Below are 19,183 nucleotides of genomic sequence, written 5' to 3' on the forward strand. Positions count from 1 at the left end.
TATGGATTATTAACCACCATTTATTAAGTGCCTGTTCAGTTCAATGTTGTTAATGTCATCTTACTTAATCTCTCTATCTATCCCATGAGGTACTATTAGTCTGATTTTACTTAAGGAAACTAAGAATCAGACAGGCAAGTCCAAGGTCACAGGCTAGAATGTAGTTGAGGATTCAAGGAAGAACTGACTTAAGCTTTGCATCTTTCCATTGCGTTTCACTGCTTCCTACAAGAAAAGAGGAAAGGAACTTCACGTGGCTGAAGTTTCCAACACATCAAAGAAACAATAAGCCAAAGGGCACTGGCTGGACGGAGCAGTTAATTAGCTGCTTAAACAACTCCAGGAAATAAATGAACCTCTGAGAGCCTGATTTGGGACATCTGAATTCTCTCTTTGGATTACCTTCAAATCAGTGAGATAATCTTCAAACTAGCCCTGGAACCAAAGTTAAATACTCTGGCTTTTAAGTGGCCCACTGGGAGCTGTATCAGTCAGAAATAAAAGCCTTTAAAGGTTTTGTATTATGTAGAACAGGCTGCTGAGCATTAAGAGCAATCAATGCCAAGGCTATTGGAAGCTGATCCATCAGAAATCAGTATTTGGGTCATGCCCAACCTGCCCAACCCCAAAATATACTATTTTTTTTCCTAAGATATTGTATTTTGTTGACTTGAAACTCTGGGGATAAAAGGAAGGATAAGGAAAAGGACATAAGATTATATAGGTAGTAAAAAGGGAAGTAGGGATAAAAATAATTTAGAAGAGGGTTGGGGGTCTGGAAAGATGGTTCCCTAGATAAAATGTCTGTCATGTAAGCATGAAGACTGGAGTTCAGATCCCTAGAACTCATATAAAAGCTGAGCTGGCATGGAGCAGCTAGGACTATGGAGGCAGACAAGGCAAGCTGGCTGGCTAGCTAAGTTATCCTGAATTGAGGAGCTCTGAGTTCATCAAGAGACCTTGCCTTAACAATAAAGTGAAAGAGCAAGCGAGGAAAATACTCAACATCAACTTCAAGCCAAGTATACAAACACTTACTGTCCAATGCATGTCCACATCCACATAGATACATAATACATATGTACACACAGATACATACAATACACACAAATATGCACGTATGCATCCACATGCATCAGAAGCTGCTAACCTATAAAATGAAATTATTGCAGATGTTCTCACATGCACACAAAGAAGTTGAATATTAAATAAGATAGTTCTCAAACTTATATATATGTTTATGTTTCAAATATATAATTTTGGTTGTGATGAGTTAAAGTACCAATAATTTAAAAGTACTACTAAAGTCATGATAGCATGTGCATTTATCAACAAAGATAACCAATTATCATGAAAGGAGTTAGAAAATATTAAAGCCAGGTGTAATGGTGCATGTCTTTAATCCCAGCATTCAGGAGGCAGAGACCTGTGAATTCAAGACCACCTGGTCTACAAAGGAATACAGGAGAGCCAGGGCTGTTACTTAGAGGAACTCTGTCTCGAAAAACCAAAAGAAAACATTTTGAGGTTAAAAAGTGTCCTATGGAAAAAACACAGAGAGGGCCCCAAGCCTTAGAAAGAATGAAAACAAAGAGAGAAAGCAACATGACAGGGCAGGTTCAGTCCCAGGGCTCTGGCCTGAGATGCTCTGCCTAGAAAGCCCCTGTGGAACTGACCCACGTTCCTCCAAGTCCATAGATCCATTCCTTTCTGGTAACATGGGATACTACCTGATATTAGCAGATATGAAGGGTAGGGCACTAGACACTACTGGTGAGGTGCCAATGCTTTTCAAGACAACATAATGAGAAGACAAGGATGATAAGTGACAACAGTGAGCGGAGAATTGACTCCTATGTTACATATCACAAACCTTTTTGCTATTTTAAAACTCTTCCAGAGGAAGGTTCAATTCAAAAGGTTCCAGGGTTCAATTCCCAGCACCCACATGGCAGCTTACAACTGTCTATAATTCCAGTTCCAGGAGATCCTACACTCCCCACAGACATGCAGGCAGGCAAAACACCAATAAGTGCTCAAAAAAGAAAAATAAGTTATTTTTGAAAAGGGGGCTAAAATAGTAATTTCATGTTGTATATGTAAGTTCTATCACACACACACACACACACACACACACACACACACACACATACACCAATTAAATAAAAAGAGAAGATAGGCTGAAATGCAGCCACAGGTAATAAGCTTTAAAATATTTAGAGAGTCCTAAAACATGATATATAAAGGAAAATAAAAATAAGATCGAGTCAGGTATGGTGCCACAGATACAGTGATCTTAGCACTTAGGAGGCTGAAGTAGGAGGACTGGAAAGTTTGAAACCAGCCTGGGCTGCACAGTGAGCCCAATCACTAAAGAGAGACAGAGAGACAAAGACAGACAGTAGGCATAGCGAGCTCAGATACAAACAAATTCTCAAATGGATGGCACCATAAAACAACAAGTGACTGGAGAGGTCCATGCAAATTTTCATCTTAGCATCTTGGCTACGGATGGGTAAGCAGGAGCTGAATAGCATCTCAACATCATGCAGATAAGCCTCTGAACTCAAACTGTTAGGACTCCAGAAAAAAAAAAAAAAAAAAAAAGGACAGGAACCAGAACAATTAGGGATATATAAAACGTGGGAAACACACAAATGAGATGTTGTTTAAGGAAAAAAACCCAACAAAATCCTCTAGGAGGAAACAGTACAACAGACAAAGCAGTTCAAATGTTTACCAAGGAAAAACCTTGAAAATGAGAATGTGTCAAGTTAAATTGATCAGAATGTCCAAAAGCCAAATTAGGTGACAAGAGGGGAAAATAATTTTAATACAGCACACAAAAATCACAGACAAAGGCACAGCTCCAAATTAACTCAAGGTAAGAAGAATAACTGATTTTACCACCTAGAAAGAAGGTTTGGCGATAACTGGACATAGGAAAACAAATTTCACTGCACGAGAGTTTGGGGGGAAAAGATAATGATAACAGTTCCAGAAAAAGACCAAAGAAATTAGAAGCACTTAAAATAATAACATATTCAGAAGACTAGGAGCCTGCCTTTCACTTCACCACTAACATAGGTCGACAGAAAGCAAGCTGCATGAGTTAGAAGGCAGTAAAATAAGTAAAAAAGAGACTGAATTACGATGTCAGATGAGCAGATACACAGTTGGTTGACCTTAGTAACAGTGACAAGTGCTAAATACTGGGTTCTAACATAATATAGCCAACAACCTTTTAAGGGAAAGAAGTGAAGAAAAGGGTATGCAAATATGCTAGTACTGACTCTCTACCAAGGAGTACTTTTTAAGGGAACACCAGAGAAATCTTCATCAGTTTTAACAGCCAGAGGCTGCCTTTAAGCCAGCAGGACAGAAACTGGCTGTGCTATTAATGGCTTTCCAGTTGCTGAACTCTGTGCATCTTTGATTAACTCTCAGAGGGGTATTTGTGGGGTGGGAGGGAACTAAAATTTTGTTTCAAATAACTTTATAAAGAAAAAAACATCCTTCAAAAAAGCTTTTAAGACAAGTGTTGAATGAGAGACAAAACATCTCCAGGACAATGAAGAGATACAGCAGCAATTCTGCTAAATGTCCAAGATTAATAGCCTCAGAGAAAGACCATAAATTAAAAGAATAAAAATTACACCAACAGACTATTGTCTGAGCCCTGACCAGACAGTCAGGTTGTCATTGTTCCTCAGTGACAAACAGCTCTGACATGAGCTTTGAGGAATGACTCTTTTGCATCAAAACGCTCAAAAGGCCATTGTTTTCCCGACAGTACAGTTGATTTTGCTAAAGATTAAAAAACAAAAACAAAAAACAAAAAACACCTGTCTGAAAACAAATAACATGTTTACCTTTACTTCTGTTTCTATTCCTCTCCAAACAACAAAGGGCCTAGTTTGCATGCCTGTCTGTGAATGCACAGTGATCTTGGTCAAGTCCTTTCCTTATTAGCTATTAAAAACTGAGGCTCAGCCTCTATTTCCAGAGACTACACTTATATCAGTTTTAAATTTTTGTCCCAGCTGACATCCTTTGTAAGAAACCTAACAACGTAGGTCTTCCGGAACAGCAAAGCCTTAATTTTTCTCCAAGGAATAGTAAAATGAGATAATTATCATTTACAAATTCTTGCCCTCTCTTATTCTACCTCCTAATCTCATTTGCCTATATTATGCAAATTTATATTCATATTGTGCACTTTCTGATAAAACAAACATATAAATCTAAGTGGTAATGTCTTCCTCCCTGTACCTCCTAGCTGTTTAAATCTTTTCCTTCTATATTTCCCCATTTTCAGCCCAGGTACAATCTAGATATATTCTACTTTCCTTTTCTTCATTTCTTTTTCTCTATTACCCAAAATAAACATTCATATGTACTTTATTTGCTCAAGAAGAGCAGGATTTCTAAAGCTTCCAAGCAATGTTACACATTTCTAAGCAACAGGTCATAATCCTTGGTAAAGAAGTAGTATTTATATAGGTAGATATTTTATAAGCATATCAAGGCTTGACAAGTACCAGATAACTTCTCCTCTTCCTCTTCAGGAAGTCCCCTTGCTTTCTGAGAATTTCATTTTTCTCTCTTTTCTGAGTATAAAAGAAAATCTTCTAAGGCAGTTAGCAGCAAGAGAGATCCAAGGTCCTTAGAGCTAAAAGAAGTGCCAGTGTTATCCAATTTCCTTTGCCATCAGACACCAGACCAGAGGAACAGGACTTGTTCTCAAACTGGTTCTTCTGCATCAGTACATTTGCCAAAGAGTTGGCTGTCTAAAGTAAACACTGAATAATGGCTGGCTCCAATACACACAAAGTCCAAAGTTCCCAGTTGGATGTTCCAAGGTTTCCACAGCACAGGCTTAATCAAGAACAGAGCCCAGACAAGAGAGCTAGCAGGCAATGATAAAAAGATTCCAATTCTAAGCAATGCTGTTGTAAGGATCACTTGTTAACTTAAAAAAAAAAAACTTCAAAATCGTCTCCAGTAATGGTAATCAAAGACTGAGGAAACATTTTATAAGGAGAAGTAGGTGAGATGGCTATCTTCTCAAAGACATCCATAAATAGGCCTAAATCTTGGAAAACATCAAGGAAGCTTGTATAGTGACCTACACTTGTAATGCCCCTACTCAGGAGGTTGAGGAAGGTGGATCATCTGAACCCAGAAGTTCAGGTCCAGCCTCTGAAACACACACACACAAAAACCCCTCCTCAAAAAACAACAACAAAATTTGACACCTAGCTAGGCATGGTGGTGAACACCTTTAATCCCAGCACTCCAGAGGCAGAAGCAGGTCTATTTCTGTCAGTTCAAGACCAGCCTGACTGCATAATTAGTTCCGTCATTTAAGGCTATATAATAAGCCTTTGGTTTTTTGTTTGTTTGTTGTTTTTAAAAAAGCATCTATGAAGAAAACACTAAGAACTTTAAAAACAAATACTTAAAATCCAATGTTCAAAATATCATCACTTACACTATAGCCATCACTGCCGAACTGGTTATTTTACATCAGTTGACTTGTCACATTAAATTAACTTAACCAGGGTTGTCTGAGTTAGCTTCTTAAAGCACATGCTTAATAATGGGTGCCTTTCATAAACATAAAGTCAAAACTTTCTGGCAGACATCACAAGCTCATTACAGTTCTCAGTTTTCTTATTTTTCTCATATCACCAACACCCTACAGCTCTAGTGAGGGATCTATTCAGGCTCTGAATAAACCCTATAAATCTGTCTCTGAGCTTTTGCTTGTTATTCTCTTTATCTAGCATATCCTTCCCTACATCCATCCTTCTCACAGATTCATCTTTCCAAGCCCAGGGGCTGGGGAGATGGATACTGGGTAAGAACTGCTATGAAAGACTGAGTTTGAATACCCAGAACCCACGTAAAAACTAGATATAGTAGGAGCCTGTCTATAATTCCAGCATACCTCTCTAGGGAGATAAGCAGAGACAAGAGAATACTCAGAAGCTCAAGACTCACCTAAGCTAGTCAAACAACAGTGAAGAAAACAGACCTATTGTCAGGTAAGGTAGAAAATGAAATCTAATATATCCATGCAGCGGGATACAGCTCTTCCCCACCCAGACACCAACCCCAGTCAATTTAAAAATAAGCACAACAAAAGTAGCCCTGCTCAGTCTTCAAACCATGGAATTTCCCATTTCTCCAAAATCTGTTCTTCCTTTCTGCAAAGCTGGCCTAACACTTTCATGGTAAGTTTCACAGCCTCTTTTACAGACATATTTCTATTTGTTGTATTGTATGTGTGGGAGGGGTATTTTACCTGCACACATGCATGTGCACTATGTGCATGCAGAGCCCAAGGAGGCCAGAGAGGGCACTGGATCACCTGGTACTGGAGTTATAGACAGCTGTGAGCTGCCATGTGGGTTCTGAGAACTATGCCAGGGTCCTCTGGAAGATCAGCTAGTGCTCTTAACTGCTGAGCCATCTCTCCAAACCCTTTTCACATACTTATATAAAAATCTGACCATTTTATTCTATAACTAAAGTGTTTTAATGTCACCCTCTTAACAGAATGAAGCTCATCTTCTTACATGGCATAATACTCTAAGATCTGCACTTCTGACTCGCAAAGCTCATCTTTTTACATAGATTTGAATTTTACAATGACTAATCTAGTTACACCTATCAAGAAAAGTCAACTGTCAAAACAACTATGCATCTACTTTTTTTTTTTTCTCCTAAGTGCAACTACAGAAAGACCCTATTTTTAAGACTGATGTCTGTCTACAGATGTAGCTTAGTGGCAGAACACCTGCCTAGCAGTCTACAAAGAGAACAAAATCTGGGTGGTTTGTTTTGTTTTGTTTTTTGAGACAGGATTTCTTTGTGTAGCCCTGGCTGTCCTGGAACGCATTCTGCCCTGGAACCAGGCTGGCCTCAAACTCATACAGATCTGACTGCTTCTGCCTCCCAAGTGCTGGAATTAAAAGTATGTACTATCACCTCCCAGCCTGAACAACATTTTTATAGTGTTGTTTCTCTTATACTTCTAAAGTTTGTGAAAGAAACAAAGACAACTCCATTTCAAAATGATACAGCCATCTCTCTCTGAAGATTACAGATGACAAAAGCTGTCCCTCCCCTTCTTAGTTATGTATTTGTTATGAACTTGTTAACAGAGATAAGCCAAGAACTCCTACAGAAATCCTGGAACTTCCCGGCTCAAAAGAAATGAGCTAGTACTGCTGAGGACATGTGGCTTCCATTGATGGAATTCCTACCCAGGAATTGAAGTAAATGTAGGAGTCACCTGAAATGAGAAGCATTACATACCTGGTTTTTAGCATACTTCGTTTGCCATAAGGCAAACTAAATCTCAATTATGTCAGAAGGGCAGAGGAAGAATAGTAAATTGTACACTAATGGTCAACAACGTTTCCTATGCCATGTCCAGTCAGATGTCAGAGCTGATAGCCTTTGGAACTCTTCTTAGCTTTACCAAACACAAGATCTGTTAAGAACATCCCCATCACACGATGCCTAGCAAGGGGACCAGAGAAAAGAGCTTGGACAGGTGTTGGAGTGCCCCAGATACTTGAGAAGCTTGGGTGGGGACATGACATAAGCACAAGAGTTCGAGGCCAACTCTGGAAATATATCAAGACCCTGTCTCCAAAACAAAATACAGCTGGAGAGTTGGCTCAAAGGTTAAGAGTACTTGTCTTCTCTTGCAGAAGACCTGCGTTTGATTCCCAATACTCACAATGGCACAATGGTTACACTCACAATGGTTACACTTTCTGTAACTCCAATCCAATCCCCTCTTCTGACCAGGAACGCACGTGGCACACATGCAGGCTAAACACTCATATGTATAAAACAATAAAATAAATAAATCTCTTAAAAGTATCTCTTAAAAAATAGCTCGGCATGGTAGTGCACACACCTATAACGTCAGCACTCAAAAGGCTACAGTAGGAGAATCAAGAATTACAAGCGAACTTGGGGTACATAGTGAGACTATCTAAAAATAATAATAAAAGAGCCATTCAAAATCAGATGGCAAGCAAGAGGCCCTAGGTTTAATTCCTACTACTGCTTCTGCTCACCCCTCTAAAAAAAAAGTAAGGAAGGAAGGGAGAGAGGGATAAAACAAAGATGAAAGGAAGGAGAGAGAAATGGAGAGACAGAAGAATGATTCCTGGATTCCACAGTGGAATAAAGAAGAGAACTACTTCTGTCTCTCCCTTCCATCCTTCTTTTTGTTGTTGCTGTTGTTTTGTAGCCCTGGCTATCTTGGAAGTTTCTCTGTGGACCAGGCTAGCCCTGCCTCTGCATCCTGAGCACTGGGATTAAAGTTATGTGCCACCACTGTCCACCTCCTCTTTCTTTCTAATAATATTTTTTAATTAAAAAAATAAAGAGTGGCTAGAACACACACTTATTTCTTTTGGAGGCCTTAGCAACTGCTAGAACAAAGCACTTTTTTGGACTTTTTATAAGAGCCATCTGCCCTTTATCTAAAGGGACAGTAAAAATTAAAATAGGTGTTGTGCTATACTTATATAACATCTACATTTAAGTAGTCTGAGCTCTAACACAGGCAGACAGTAATGTCCATGTGCAGGCACAGCTTTACCCTGCTTGTGAACATGTTATGCAGACAGCTGGCTGGGGTCTTCAGAAGAAACCTGCTGACTGCAGGCTTCTGGATGTCCTGCTTGTACATTTCGATAAATAATTCAATCCTTACAACAGACAGAAATGAATGGCAGGAGAAGTTGCTTGTTTAGGATTGGTCACCAATCCAGACTACATAAGAATAGAAAGCTTTAACCTTATCAACTTCCAGGGTGTCTTCCTGGAAGATATATCTGAAAGGTCTTATTCCACAACAAGCACATGAAAGGACCCAAATACGATTGTATATCACTGTTATAGAATTTCAGATCTGAAGATAATAAATATACTTATTCCTGTTCTCTAATCTGAGACATCTCTGATATGGTAATATCCTCAGTCAGGGAATATCAGATAAGACGATTTATTAACCCTCTTGTTTAGTCATTATAAAGAGTAAATAAGAATTTAAACTATTATTTATTTATAAAAGATATGTCAATATTCTACATGTGTATGCAAAGTACAGATACTTCAGCAATTGCCACATATATACAGATAAAAGTGGACACTTTGGCATACACAGTATAAATACAGTTTGTTAACAACTAACTATACCTGTGAAAAATACATGATAGCAGCTAATATTTTTATTCAGTTGATGAGAGAGAAACAAAACAGACATGATCTGATTTTCTGGGGCCTTTTTATTTCCACAAGAAAACTGCTCAAGAACAGTACAAGGAATCTCTGACTTAGAAAAAGGGAGAGTGGAGAGGCTGAGGTGAGGCCTCATAGACAGGATTGTGATGTGCTGAGACGATTGGAAACCCAGTAGAACAGTGTTTCTTAATGGTGTCCTGTCAGGCAGATTCCAAACCACATAAACCTTACCTGCTTCTCTATACTAAAAGAATTATAAGTTATGACTATAACCACCCACCCCCCAATACACATACATCTTTTCTGAGGGCTGAAGAGATGGCTCAGCAGTTAAGAGCACTCGTTGCTCTTCTAGGGAACCCAGGTTAAGTCCTAAGCACCCATGTGGCAGCTCACAATTGTCTGTAATTCCAGTACTAGGAGACCTGACACCTTTATCTGGTCTCTGAGTGCACAAGGCACCACAGTGGGTACATAAACATACAAGCAAAACTCTCATACACATAAGTTAACCACCCTGTGCCTGGCAGTGGTGGTATATGCCTTTAATCCCAGCACTCAAGAGGCATAGACAAGTAGCTAGATCTCCGAGTTTGAGGACAGCAGGGTCTATAGAAGAAGTTCCAGAACAGCAGGACTACACAGAGAAACCCTATCTTATAAAGCCAAAAACAAACAAACAACATCCTTTCTAGTCATCAAAGCTAAGGAAAACGATTATGGAAGATAGATCAGACCATGCTGCTACATTCCCTAAGGAGAGGGGAGAAAGCTCCCCTTTCTCTCACTTCTCTTCTGAGCACTAGAGATTAAAAGGAGCAACTACAACCAGTACTCAGCTTATAGGACCATAAGGAGGACAGAGGAGATAGAAAAAGAAGAAACAGATGGCAAGCTAATATCAACTTCTTTCTCTAGAAGACTTGGACTACTCATGTTAAGGTAACTGATTTATAGCTGCTATCAAGAGCAAGATTATGGTTTAACCCATCTTCCTCCAAAAGGCAAACATCTGGGGAGGGACTTAGAGGTGAAGCATTAGAAAAATGAGCCAATGGCTAATAAAGACACCAAGGAAAACACACTGGTAGGCTGATGAAGGAAAAGTAACAAAGACAATGTAAAACGAGGTCATGCTGAAGCCCAGGGAGATGATGAGAGCGCAGGTGGGCTGGGGGAGCAAACACCGAAGGCAGTCTGACAGAGGAAAATCGAGGGGGAAGGAAGGGGAGAGCGAGGAGGTGGCAGCAGAAGAAAGGGAAGGTAAAATGAGAACAGAACATTTTAAACTAACCCAGAACTCCATTGTGAAGGACAAGTCACGAGGCAGAGTACAGCTGAAAGGCATGATCCCCACATCACACCACTGGTAAGAGATAATTTCAACTTCTAAGCAAGCATGGAAAGAGGCTAGGCAAGCCAGAGTCCTGACTCCCAAAGCACTAAAGAAGAACTGAACTAAACTCACCCAGGTTTTTCAGCAGTATTGCAATGCCAGCAACCTCAGTATATGTGTTTCTCTCTTCTCTATGCCTCCTCGACTCCTCACTGTGTATGTGTTTGTGTGTGTATGTCCACGCACACATGCGAGTGCATGTATGCTTGTGTTTGTTTGTATGTTTGCAGTGCTGGGGAAACCAACACAGGACCTCACATGCTAAGCTGGTGAATTACAAGCCAAGCCCATCTTAAACTGCTTCCCTGAATAAACCCTAGAGCTAGAAAAATTATTACATCTCCAGTAAACAACATGTCATTATAGGCATCTGTCTGGCTCCTTTTAGTACTGATGCAACCATCTAGCCTAGGAGGACAGACAGAGAAAAGAGCAGACTGAGGATCAGAGAGGTGCTGGGCTCTTCTTCAGTGATTACTCACAGGAGCACCACACTCCTGTTCCATCTGCCACAGACCATGCTAACCCTGTATTCTCTGAACATTTAACTCTTCAGACCAATATATGTTCTTCCTTTTGCATCCCTGGATTCAAATGTTCATGTATTCACCATAAGCATCAGAAAGGCAAGCCAGCACAAAGGTTGTTCCACTTCATCTTCATCCTTTCTGGCAAAGAGATCAAACATACCCTATAGCTCTGTTACAGGATAGCTTGTTGGAAACTATCCATGAAGTCAACGAGAGGGAGAGGGTCGGGGGATAAGAAAGAACTCTTAAGATCCCAGATCTATTAAGGCGTGGGAAGAAGGGCAGAGCAGACTGCCATACTCCAGTAATGCTATCAAAAAAAGAAGAGGAAAATGCTTCTTTTTCTTTCGCATGTTAAAGAATGGCAAAATGCAAAAATCAAAACAAAAGCCAAATGCCTAATTTAATATAAGCCAAGGAAACTCAGTTTCAGGCTGGGAGCACAACAAACGGTTAGAAGGTCAGGAAGAGAATGTCTGAGAGGCAAAACTCAGCAGTAGGGTTGTAAAGCATGGAGCTAGAGCTTGAGGCTGATCCTGCTCTTTGGCCTCATCCCTACTCTACTCAACAACAACAGTAACAACAAAACAAAAGAAAGAAAAAAGAGAAGAGGAGGAAGAAGAGGCAGTGGCATCATCTGCAGCTGTAAAGTGGTAGTAGCATCATGGAGTCATTCCTCAACCCACTACATTAATCTGACAGGCGGGGCCAGGAATAGGAAGACTAAGTTGAGGCAAGAGAGTTAGACCTCAAGGAATCAGTTTATTCAGATTACTGAGATAGAAGAGTCACTTTAAGGGAATCTACTCTCTAAAACGAAACCCAAATCATCACATCTACTCTGGTTAAAAGGATAAGCACCAAGCCTCCTGCTTCCTCTGTCCTGTGAAGACAGCCCAAGAAAAGCATTTCCACTATACATGCCACAAGGAGATACAAATGTGTCTAGGAGAGCAGCAGCCAACCTCTTCCTTGGGTCTGGCCTGAGACCCAAAGGGCTGTCTCTTCCCAACGGCTCTGACAAATCAACATACAAGTTCCAGAATTGGGAGTATTCTGGATACTTGAGCTCTCTGCTCCTCATCCCAGCTTGCTACTCATAAATAACAACTTCAGGGTTGGAGGCAAGAATGCTCACCACTACAAAAAGCAGTGGCCAACTTGGAAGCACTCTCAGTCTGGGAGAAAGAAGGTGGAAGCAAACTGAGAATATACTTACTCAAAGTCCTCAAATTCCAAGTCGGTTCCCTCTACTGATGGACCCTGGTTGTCTGAGGAAGAAGAGGAGGTGGAAGAACGAAGTCGATTCTGTTGATAGCGCATGGAGCGCTGGCGAATACTGTCTCTCCGTGAGAGATACTGGATCATCCTCTGGGCGTAGTATGCAGCAGGAGATAATCTGAGAGAGACAGAGATGGACAAACACAAACTAGCACTAATGTGGGGAATACTGTGAGAAGACAGCAAAGACAGCTTTCCCATGGCATCTCCCTGTTGAGACAAACTCCGGATACTAGAAAAATACAGGCCGTTTAACTCACCCGGAGGTTTGTGCTGAGGAATATGTGTACCAAACAACCCTTGAGCTTCTGATCTGAGAAAAGGCAAATAGGCCGTGTAATCAGAAGAGTGGCCCCTTCCCAAGAAGATTAGCACCAGGCCTTTCTTCTTTCGTAGGCTCTTATGGAGCCTGGCTGTTTCTCAGGGGCTTCTTAAATAGCTCTTCCTTGCTCTCCATCCATACACAAACTTTAAGAAATCAAAGAGAACTTAGGAATCAAGTCTGGTCATTTTACAGATGAGAAAACAGGCCAGAAAATAGTAACACTTAGATGATCAACAAAGATACCCACAGGTATCCTCTTTACAAGGACTTCTTTCTTCAACAAACACACACAGCTACAGCTTTTACCTAGCTCCTTATAATCATCTCTTTGAAACTTGTTTCTCCCTCCCTCACAGATTAATCATAGATATTTGTGCATGGAAAAGAATTCAGGATAGGGCCCGAGAGTCACTGTGTACTTGGGAGAACAAATAAACCTAATATAAAAAAGAATTTTCAATTCATAGAATTACAGCAACGGAGGATACATCTTCCAGGCTAGGGTTCCAATGAGCCATCTGTCTAGCCTCCTGCTGCAACCAAAGACCTGTCTTGAAGCTTTCTGACAATTTCTAATATATAACACAACTCTACAGAGTCCTTCCCCTTCTTAGTTTTTCTCCGTCTTTACAACACTGTTCCATAATAAGGCCATAAACTGAGAACATGTGAGAACAACAGAAAAATGTCATATATGATAATGTCAAGTGATCACTAAGCCAACTGAAAGACTTAAAGTTTGAAGAATACACAATGATCCGAGTTCACTAGGAAATTATATCACACAGAAATGCAGAAGAATACAAATGTATACATGAGAAAGTTTATTTGCAACACCACTGTCACTAGGAAAAACCTGAGAAACAACCCAGAAGCCCAGCAACAAATTTAGTAAATTATTTCCACATAGAGAAACACTATGAGGCCATTAAAAAGAAAAAATTGGATGGGCACAGGACACATGTCTATAATCTAAGCACTAGGGGGCTAGAGGCAGGTAGATCAGGAGTTCAAGGTCAGTTTCAACTACATGAGTTTGAAGCTAGTGTGAGAGATGCAAGAGCCTGCCTTAAAATTTTAAGTGTGTGTGTGGGGGGTGTATCTCCATCTATTCATAAGGAAACTCTTCTAAAAGAAAATTTTAAAGCAGAGAAAGGGTTACAGAGTGATAGATATATATTCTATTATGTACATAAAAATATTTCTGTATTTAAGAAAAAAGCTGAATTCATAAACCTGGTGTTACAAACCTGGAGTCACAAACCTGGGGGATTTTATATTTTTATAATGTTTGGATATTAAAAAGGGGAAAGTGTGTTCTGTTTTCCTTTTATTGAGAATATTAAACGGATTGAGAATGACAAGAAAGTATTTATTGCTCTGCATACTGGTATGACTGTAATCACAGCTACTCAAGAGGCTAAAGGACTATGGCTGGAAAACTTGTAAATTTAAGGCTAATTGGGCAATTTATATTAGTAAGACAGTCACCACCACCCCAAAATTGCAAACATCTTGCAGTATGACTTCTAGCACCTTTGAAATTTTATTCTCAGCAATTCTACCTTCCTAGGCTAAAAGAGGTCTTGTAGTCAACTGCAATGGGTTCCAAGGCTGTCATCAAAGTTTTCTTTTGGACCAGTCATCAATATTCCCAAGGAGCTGGTTGGTAATCATGGGAACTCAGAAGTTTCTGGGTTAAAAATAATATGCTACACCGAGCATGCCAAATCCAAATGACCTTTGTACAGTAGGTGGCACAGAACATACAGAAGCAGAAGCTTAGACCAAAGTTAAAACAAACAACAGATCAACTCTTTCCCAAAGCCTCAGTTCATGGTATTTTCATTATTCCTTTGGGCACCTGTTCAATCATTCAATCACTGAATACCAAAATATGGACAGAGGCAGTGCTTTTGTGTTGTCCTTATTGTTACCCAATATACCAAAAAAATTCCAGCAGAAATCAAACATGGATTAAATTCAAAGAAATCAGACCAGAGAAGAAAATACAAAGCAGGAGAGAAATTTTAAGAAAACTGATCTGGATGAGAACATAAGTGACAGTAAGTGCACCTATTTCTCAGGTTATGGGAAGTCAGAAATAACAGAAAAATGTATTGTTATTGATAATGGTGGTAGAAACAATGTTGTTGCTGTAATAATGAACAAAGACTACTTTGTATAGAGATGTTAGTATTGTATAACCGCTAGTTGTTTATTTTCATTATAGGAATTTCCTAAACCATGAAACTACATTACCAGTAGTAACAAATAAGTAAAGGAGGAGAGATTTCTGACATCATAGTTTAACCCTCTTATGTATGCAGGGGGAAGCTAAGTTTCTGCATGCTTTAGAAAATGTCTCACAAAAGCCTTGACCTATCCATATAATACAGGACACAACTAAGAGGTCAAAGAAATGAAGCAACACCTGACGAGATGCTAACAAATACCCCCCTAATGAGGAGCTGGCGTGCCATCCACCAGCCATCAAGTATTCCAGGTCAACACCTTAAGTGTTTAAGAAGCCTTGTTTCTTAACCTTTTCAGTAGTGAAGAAGTCAGAGCAGGGATAAAGACATGGCATGAAAGAACAACATCCGTAATCTCTGCACTCTGAGGCAGAGGCAGGCAGAGCACAAGTTTGAGACCAGCCTCTACTGACTGCACAGTGAGCTGTGCACCTCTGTCAGGCCAGTGTGTTCATTCGGCCCTGTCTCAAAAATCAATCACTGAAGTTTCACAGTCTAAAATTTCTGAGGATGAGAAGCCTACTGGTGTCTGAAAAGAAATGTTTTCTTTTCTTTCTTCTTTTCTCTGCTCTCCTCTCCTTTCCCTCTCCTCCTTCTCCCTCTCCTCTCTCCCCTCCCATTCCCTCCCTCTCTCCCCTCCTCTCCCCTCTCCTCCCCTCTCCCTCTCCTCTCCTCTCTTCTCTTTTCCTCTTCTCTTTTCTTTTCTTTTGACGCACACAGTCTCTCTATGTAGCCCTAGCACCTCAAACTCATAGAGATATGCCTGCCTCTGCTTCCCAATTGCTTCAGGCTGATATGGCTAGCCTGAAAAGAAACTGTTTTGTGTCAAGAAGTTGTGTTGAGTGTTTTAAGGCTCTTGGAAATGTGAACTTTTCCCTTTTGTTAAGGGCTTATACTTTTCCAACATAATTAGAGACTAATGTAAATGCCCTTGCTTCAATCACCATCTGCACTGCCTACCTATTTTTAAAGTCCTCATCTCTACTGTCTGGATCCTTAGATTTGCTACTTCTAGGACATGGGAAAGAAAATAAGAGGGCCATGGAAATTTTTTTTCATGACTATCCTGGGGAGAATGAGCATTATAGCAACAACAAAACCACTTAATATCCCTAGAGTAAGAGTAAGTTGGTCTAAAGGTGTTTCCAGGTGGACAGGAAAGCCTTAGAGCTCATTTAGTTTTATCTGACCTATAGTGCTGGCTTGCCAAGCCCACCACTGTAAATTATCCTTTTCCTTGCAACATTGTCTGACACTACAAATAACAGTCTAGTTATCCCTTTTCAAATCTCTAACGAGTCACCAAATCTAGCCATGACACTGACCTGGGGCTATTCTCTACAGATAAATGTAATGCAACAACTCAACACCAAACCAGCCTTGATTTTGTTATCAGTACCATCATCAGCACTACAAAATTCAGCCCTTCTTCTTATGTCCCTTAAGCACATAAGAAAAAAATGTTTTTTCTTCCCCCCCCCAACTTTTAAGAATTTCAGGGCTCTGGAAATAAGTATTTGGCTGGGTGAATAAGGGAGCTTGCTGTAAAAGCGAAAGGACCTGAGTTCGATTCTCCAGCACTCATGTAAAAGCTGGACACAGTCTGGGTATCTATGACCCCCAGCACTGCAAGGTGAAGACAGATCCCAGGTATATCTAGATACAATCGCAAACTTTTAGTTCAGTAAGAAATGCTGTCTCAAAATATTAATGATGATGATAATCACAACAACATGAACAACAGAGGAAGACTCCAAAATCTTCATCTGGCCTCTGCATATGCCCACACCACACACATATGCATAGTACACACACACACACACACACACACACACACACACACACACGCATGCATGCAGGTCTTCAATTACCTTTCAATGTCTTCTAAAACAGTATAAAGCAAGCACTTCAGTAAAACGACAACTTATTTCATTCAAATACTCTTCCTTCATCTCTTCTTTTGGACACTATCCAAAAACTAGCTTGATTTTTACTCTTTTGATATTCTTTTTTTTTTTTTATTTTTAAGTATTTTCCCTACAAGTAAAGTGTTCAAAACTTTGGCTCTCCTTTTGGTTGATAAGCAACAGCCTCTTGAGCAGCAGGAAAGAACACCTATGCCCTCCACAGGTAACCAACCCCTCTAGTGCTCCACTGACAGACCGTGAATTCCAAAGGACAAGAGCTCAGAGATGCCATTCACTTACCTGCAACAACTCCCAATCATCTGAAACACCTGCCTCAACACTGAAACTGAAGAGTAAAAGAGCACCAGGACCAGAGAGGCACAGGTGGGGATTCCCACAACTCGGCAACTCCAAGGGCCGCCCCTCCCCCCTCCTAGTGCCATTTCTCACTTTGGCCTTACCTCGCTGGGTCTGGGTAAATTGGGTGCTCTCTGGATCCTGCTCCATCATAACGGGATAATGAAATGAGGGAAGACTCCAGCAGCCTCCTAGCAGAGATTAAAAAGATGGCAATAATCCCTGTCAATTACCAACTCAGAGGTCAATCATAAGGGAAATGGGGGAGAGGTAATAACATCCCCCTTTGCAGCCAGCTAGCACCTATTATCTGGGGTCTTACCCTTTCAAAGCTCTAACTATTTAGAAACACTAATAAACGAAGAGCTACAGAGCTCCCTCCCATACTGGCTGTGACCATTGTATTATGCTGAATACTGTTCTTCTGTGAGACACAAGCAATTGCATCAGAAACATGATCTTATCCTTCTTTACAGCACTTCAGCAAATAGGCTAGAAGCAACATGAGAGGAAAATGAGGAATACAGAGAGATCACACATTTATCGTGGCGATCAGCTCCTGTACACCATCACAGTCCACAGATCCTCATCTACTCCTGCTCTAGCCACACCCTTTTTCTGAGAAAGATAATACTAGAGTTTCTTAATAACTGGCAAAAACCTTTCCTTTTATCATCCAGCCCCATCATAAATTCAACTAATGATAGTAGTACACATTTTATTAGGCAGGTTTTTTGGGTATCAGGCCTCAGCACACCCATGAGATGTTAAGAATTACTACAGACACAAGAACACAGGGACTAGAGATTTAAGTACATAGGCCCACGATACACAACTATAAGGATTCCCATGAAGGCCTACCTAAACTCCCAAATGCTTCCAATCTCTGGGTTGTCCTATACAGCCTTCTAGAGGCTAGGTAGGAAACAAGTGCCTACTACATGTAGCCATGGTGAGCAATACTAAACAGGAAGATTAGGATTCTAGCACTCAGCTACAGCCTATTAACACCAAGCTACACAAGCTGGGCTCAGTATTGCTGCCTTGTCTGAGTTTGTAAAGTCAGAAAGCTAGACTTCTGCATGAAATTTCATGGTTACGTTTTAGGAAACTTAAATACAGCAAAGGTTATTTAAGTAAAACACATCCGATAAACACGTGTGCTTCAGGGGCTTCCTGGTCGACCATGTTACTTCCCAGTTCCTGTGTACCTGGCAGCCAGTCAAACTACAGAGAACACATCTCAAAGGAAGTGGTCTCAGAAAAAAAAAAGTGCATACTGTTCCTCTCCAGAAGCATCTTGCCTGGCTCTTCCAGGAGCAGGTCTCCGGCTCCCTGCCAGATTCTTCCTTAAACAGATCTGCAGGATAAGAACAGCAGCTACCCTTCTTTTCCAATTGAGTTAAGAAAATTCAGTGTTATTAAAACCAGCTGGCTTTAAGTATAATCATGGGCAGTCACTATCCCAGCTACCGGCTCATCTCCAGTCACAGCCAAAGCAGAAACAACTGACACCCGTCACCTTTGCTTTACCTTTCCTGCCTGTGACAACCAACCATTAAAATATGTTTTCTACTGAGACAGAGCCCACACGGCCAAACTTCAAACAAGCCTAGCACTCAACAGAAAGAATACAATATACCCAATGGAGAAGAAAAGAAGGTAGCAATGATATACCTTCTGTCTAGTATATCATTGTTTGCAATAGAAGAAACATTATATTTCATTATTCTAAAACAAACTTTTTTTCACATTCCAATGTATCACAGATTAATTGGCATGTTTCTTTCTTCCCTAACAACATAACAAAAATACTGGCATGTCTTTCAAATACAAAATGTTTGTGATAGATAGGG

At 40.3% G+C, this 19,183-nt stretch overlaps 1 protein-coding gene across 3 annotated transcripts in view; it reads right to left on the reverse strand.

Moving 5' to 3' along the window:
* The window catches only part of Ambra1 (autophagy and beclin 1 regulator 1), a 195,403-nt gene that overhangs the window by 99,523 nt on the left and 76,697 nt on the right, over positions 1-19,183 (reverse strand). The window contains exons 9-10 of one of the 3 annotated variants that reach the window (XM_021639347.2): positions 17,432-17,518; positions 12,422-12,601 (exon numbers count right to left, since the gene is read on the reverse strand). The exons of 1 other annotated variant lie outside the window; for it this stretch is intronic. In XM_021639347.2, coding sequence (XP_021495022.1) covers positions 12,422-12,601; positions 17,432-17,518 — 267 coding nt within the window. The remainder of the gene's footprint in view (positions 1-12,421; positions 12,602-17,431; positions 17,519-19,183) is intronic. One more of the 3 variants, XM_021639348.2, reaches the window with a different exon arrangement.

The sequence above is a fragment of the Meriones unguiculatus genome, chromosome 18, assembly GCF_030254825.1.
Source record: "Meriones unguiculatus strain TT.TT164.6M chromosome 18, Bangor_MerUng_6.1, whole genome shotgun sequence".
NCBI lineage: Eukaryota > Metazoa > Chordata > Mammalia > Rodentia > Muridae > Meriones > Meriones unguiculatus.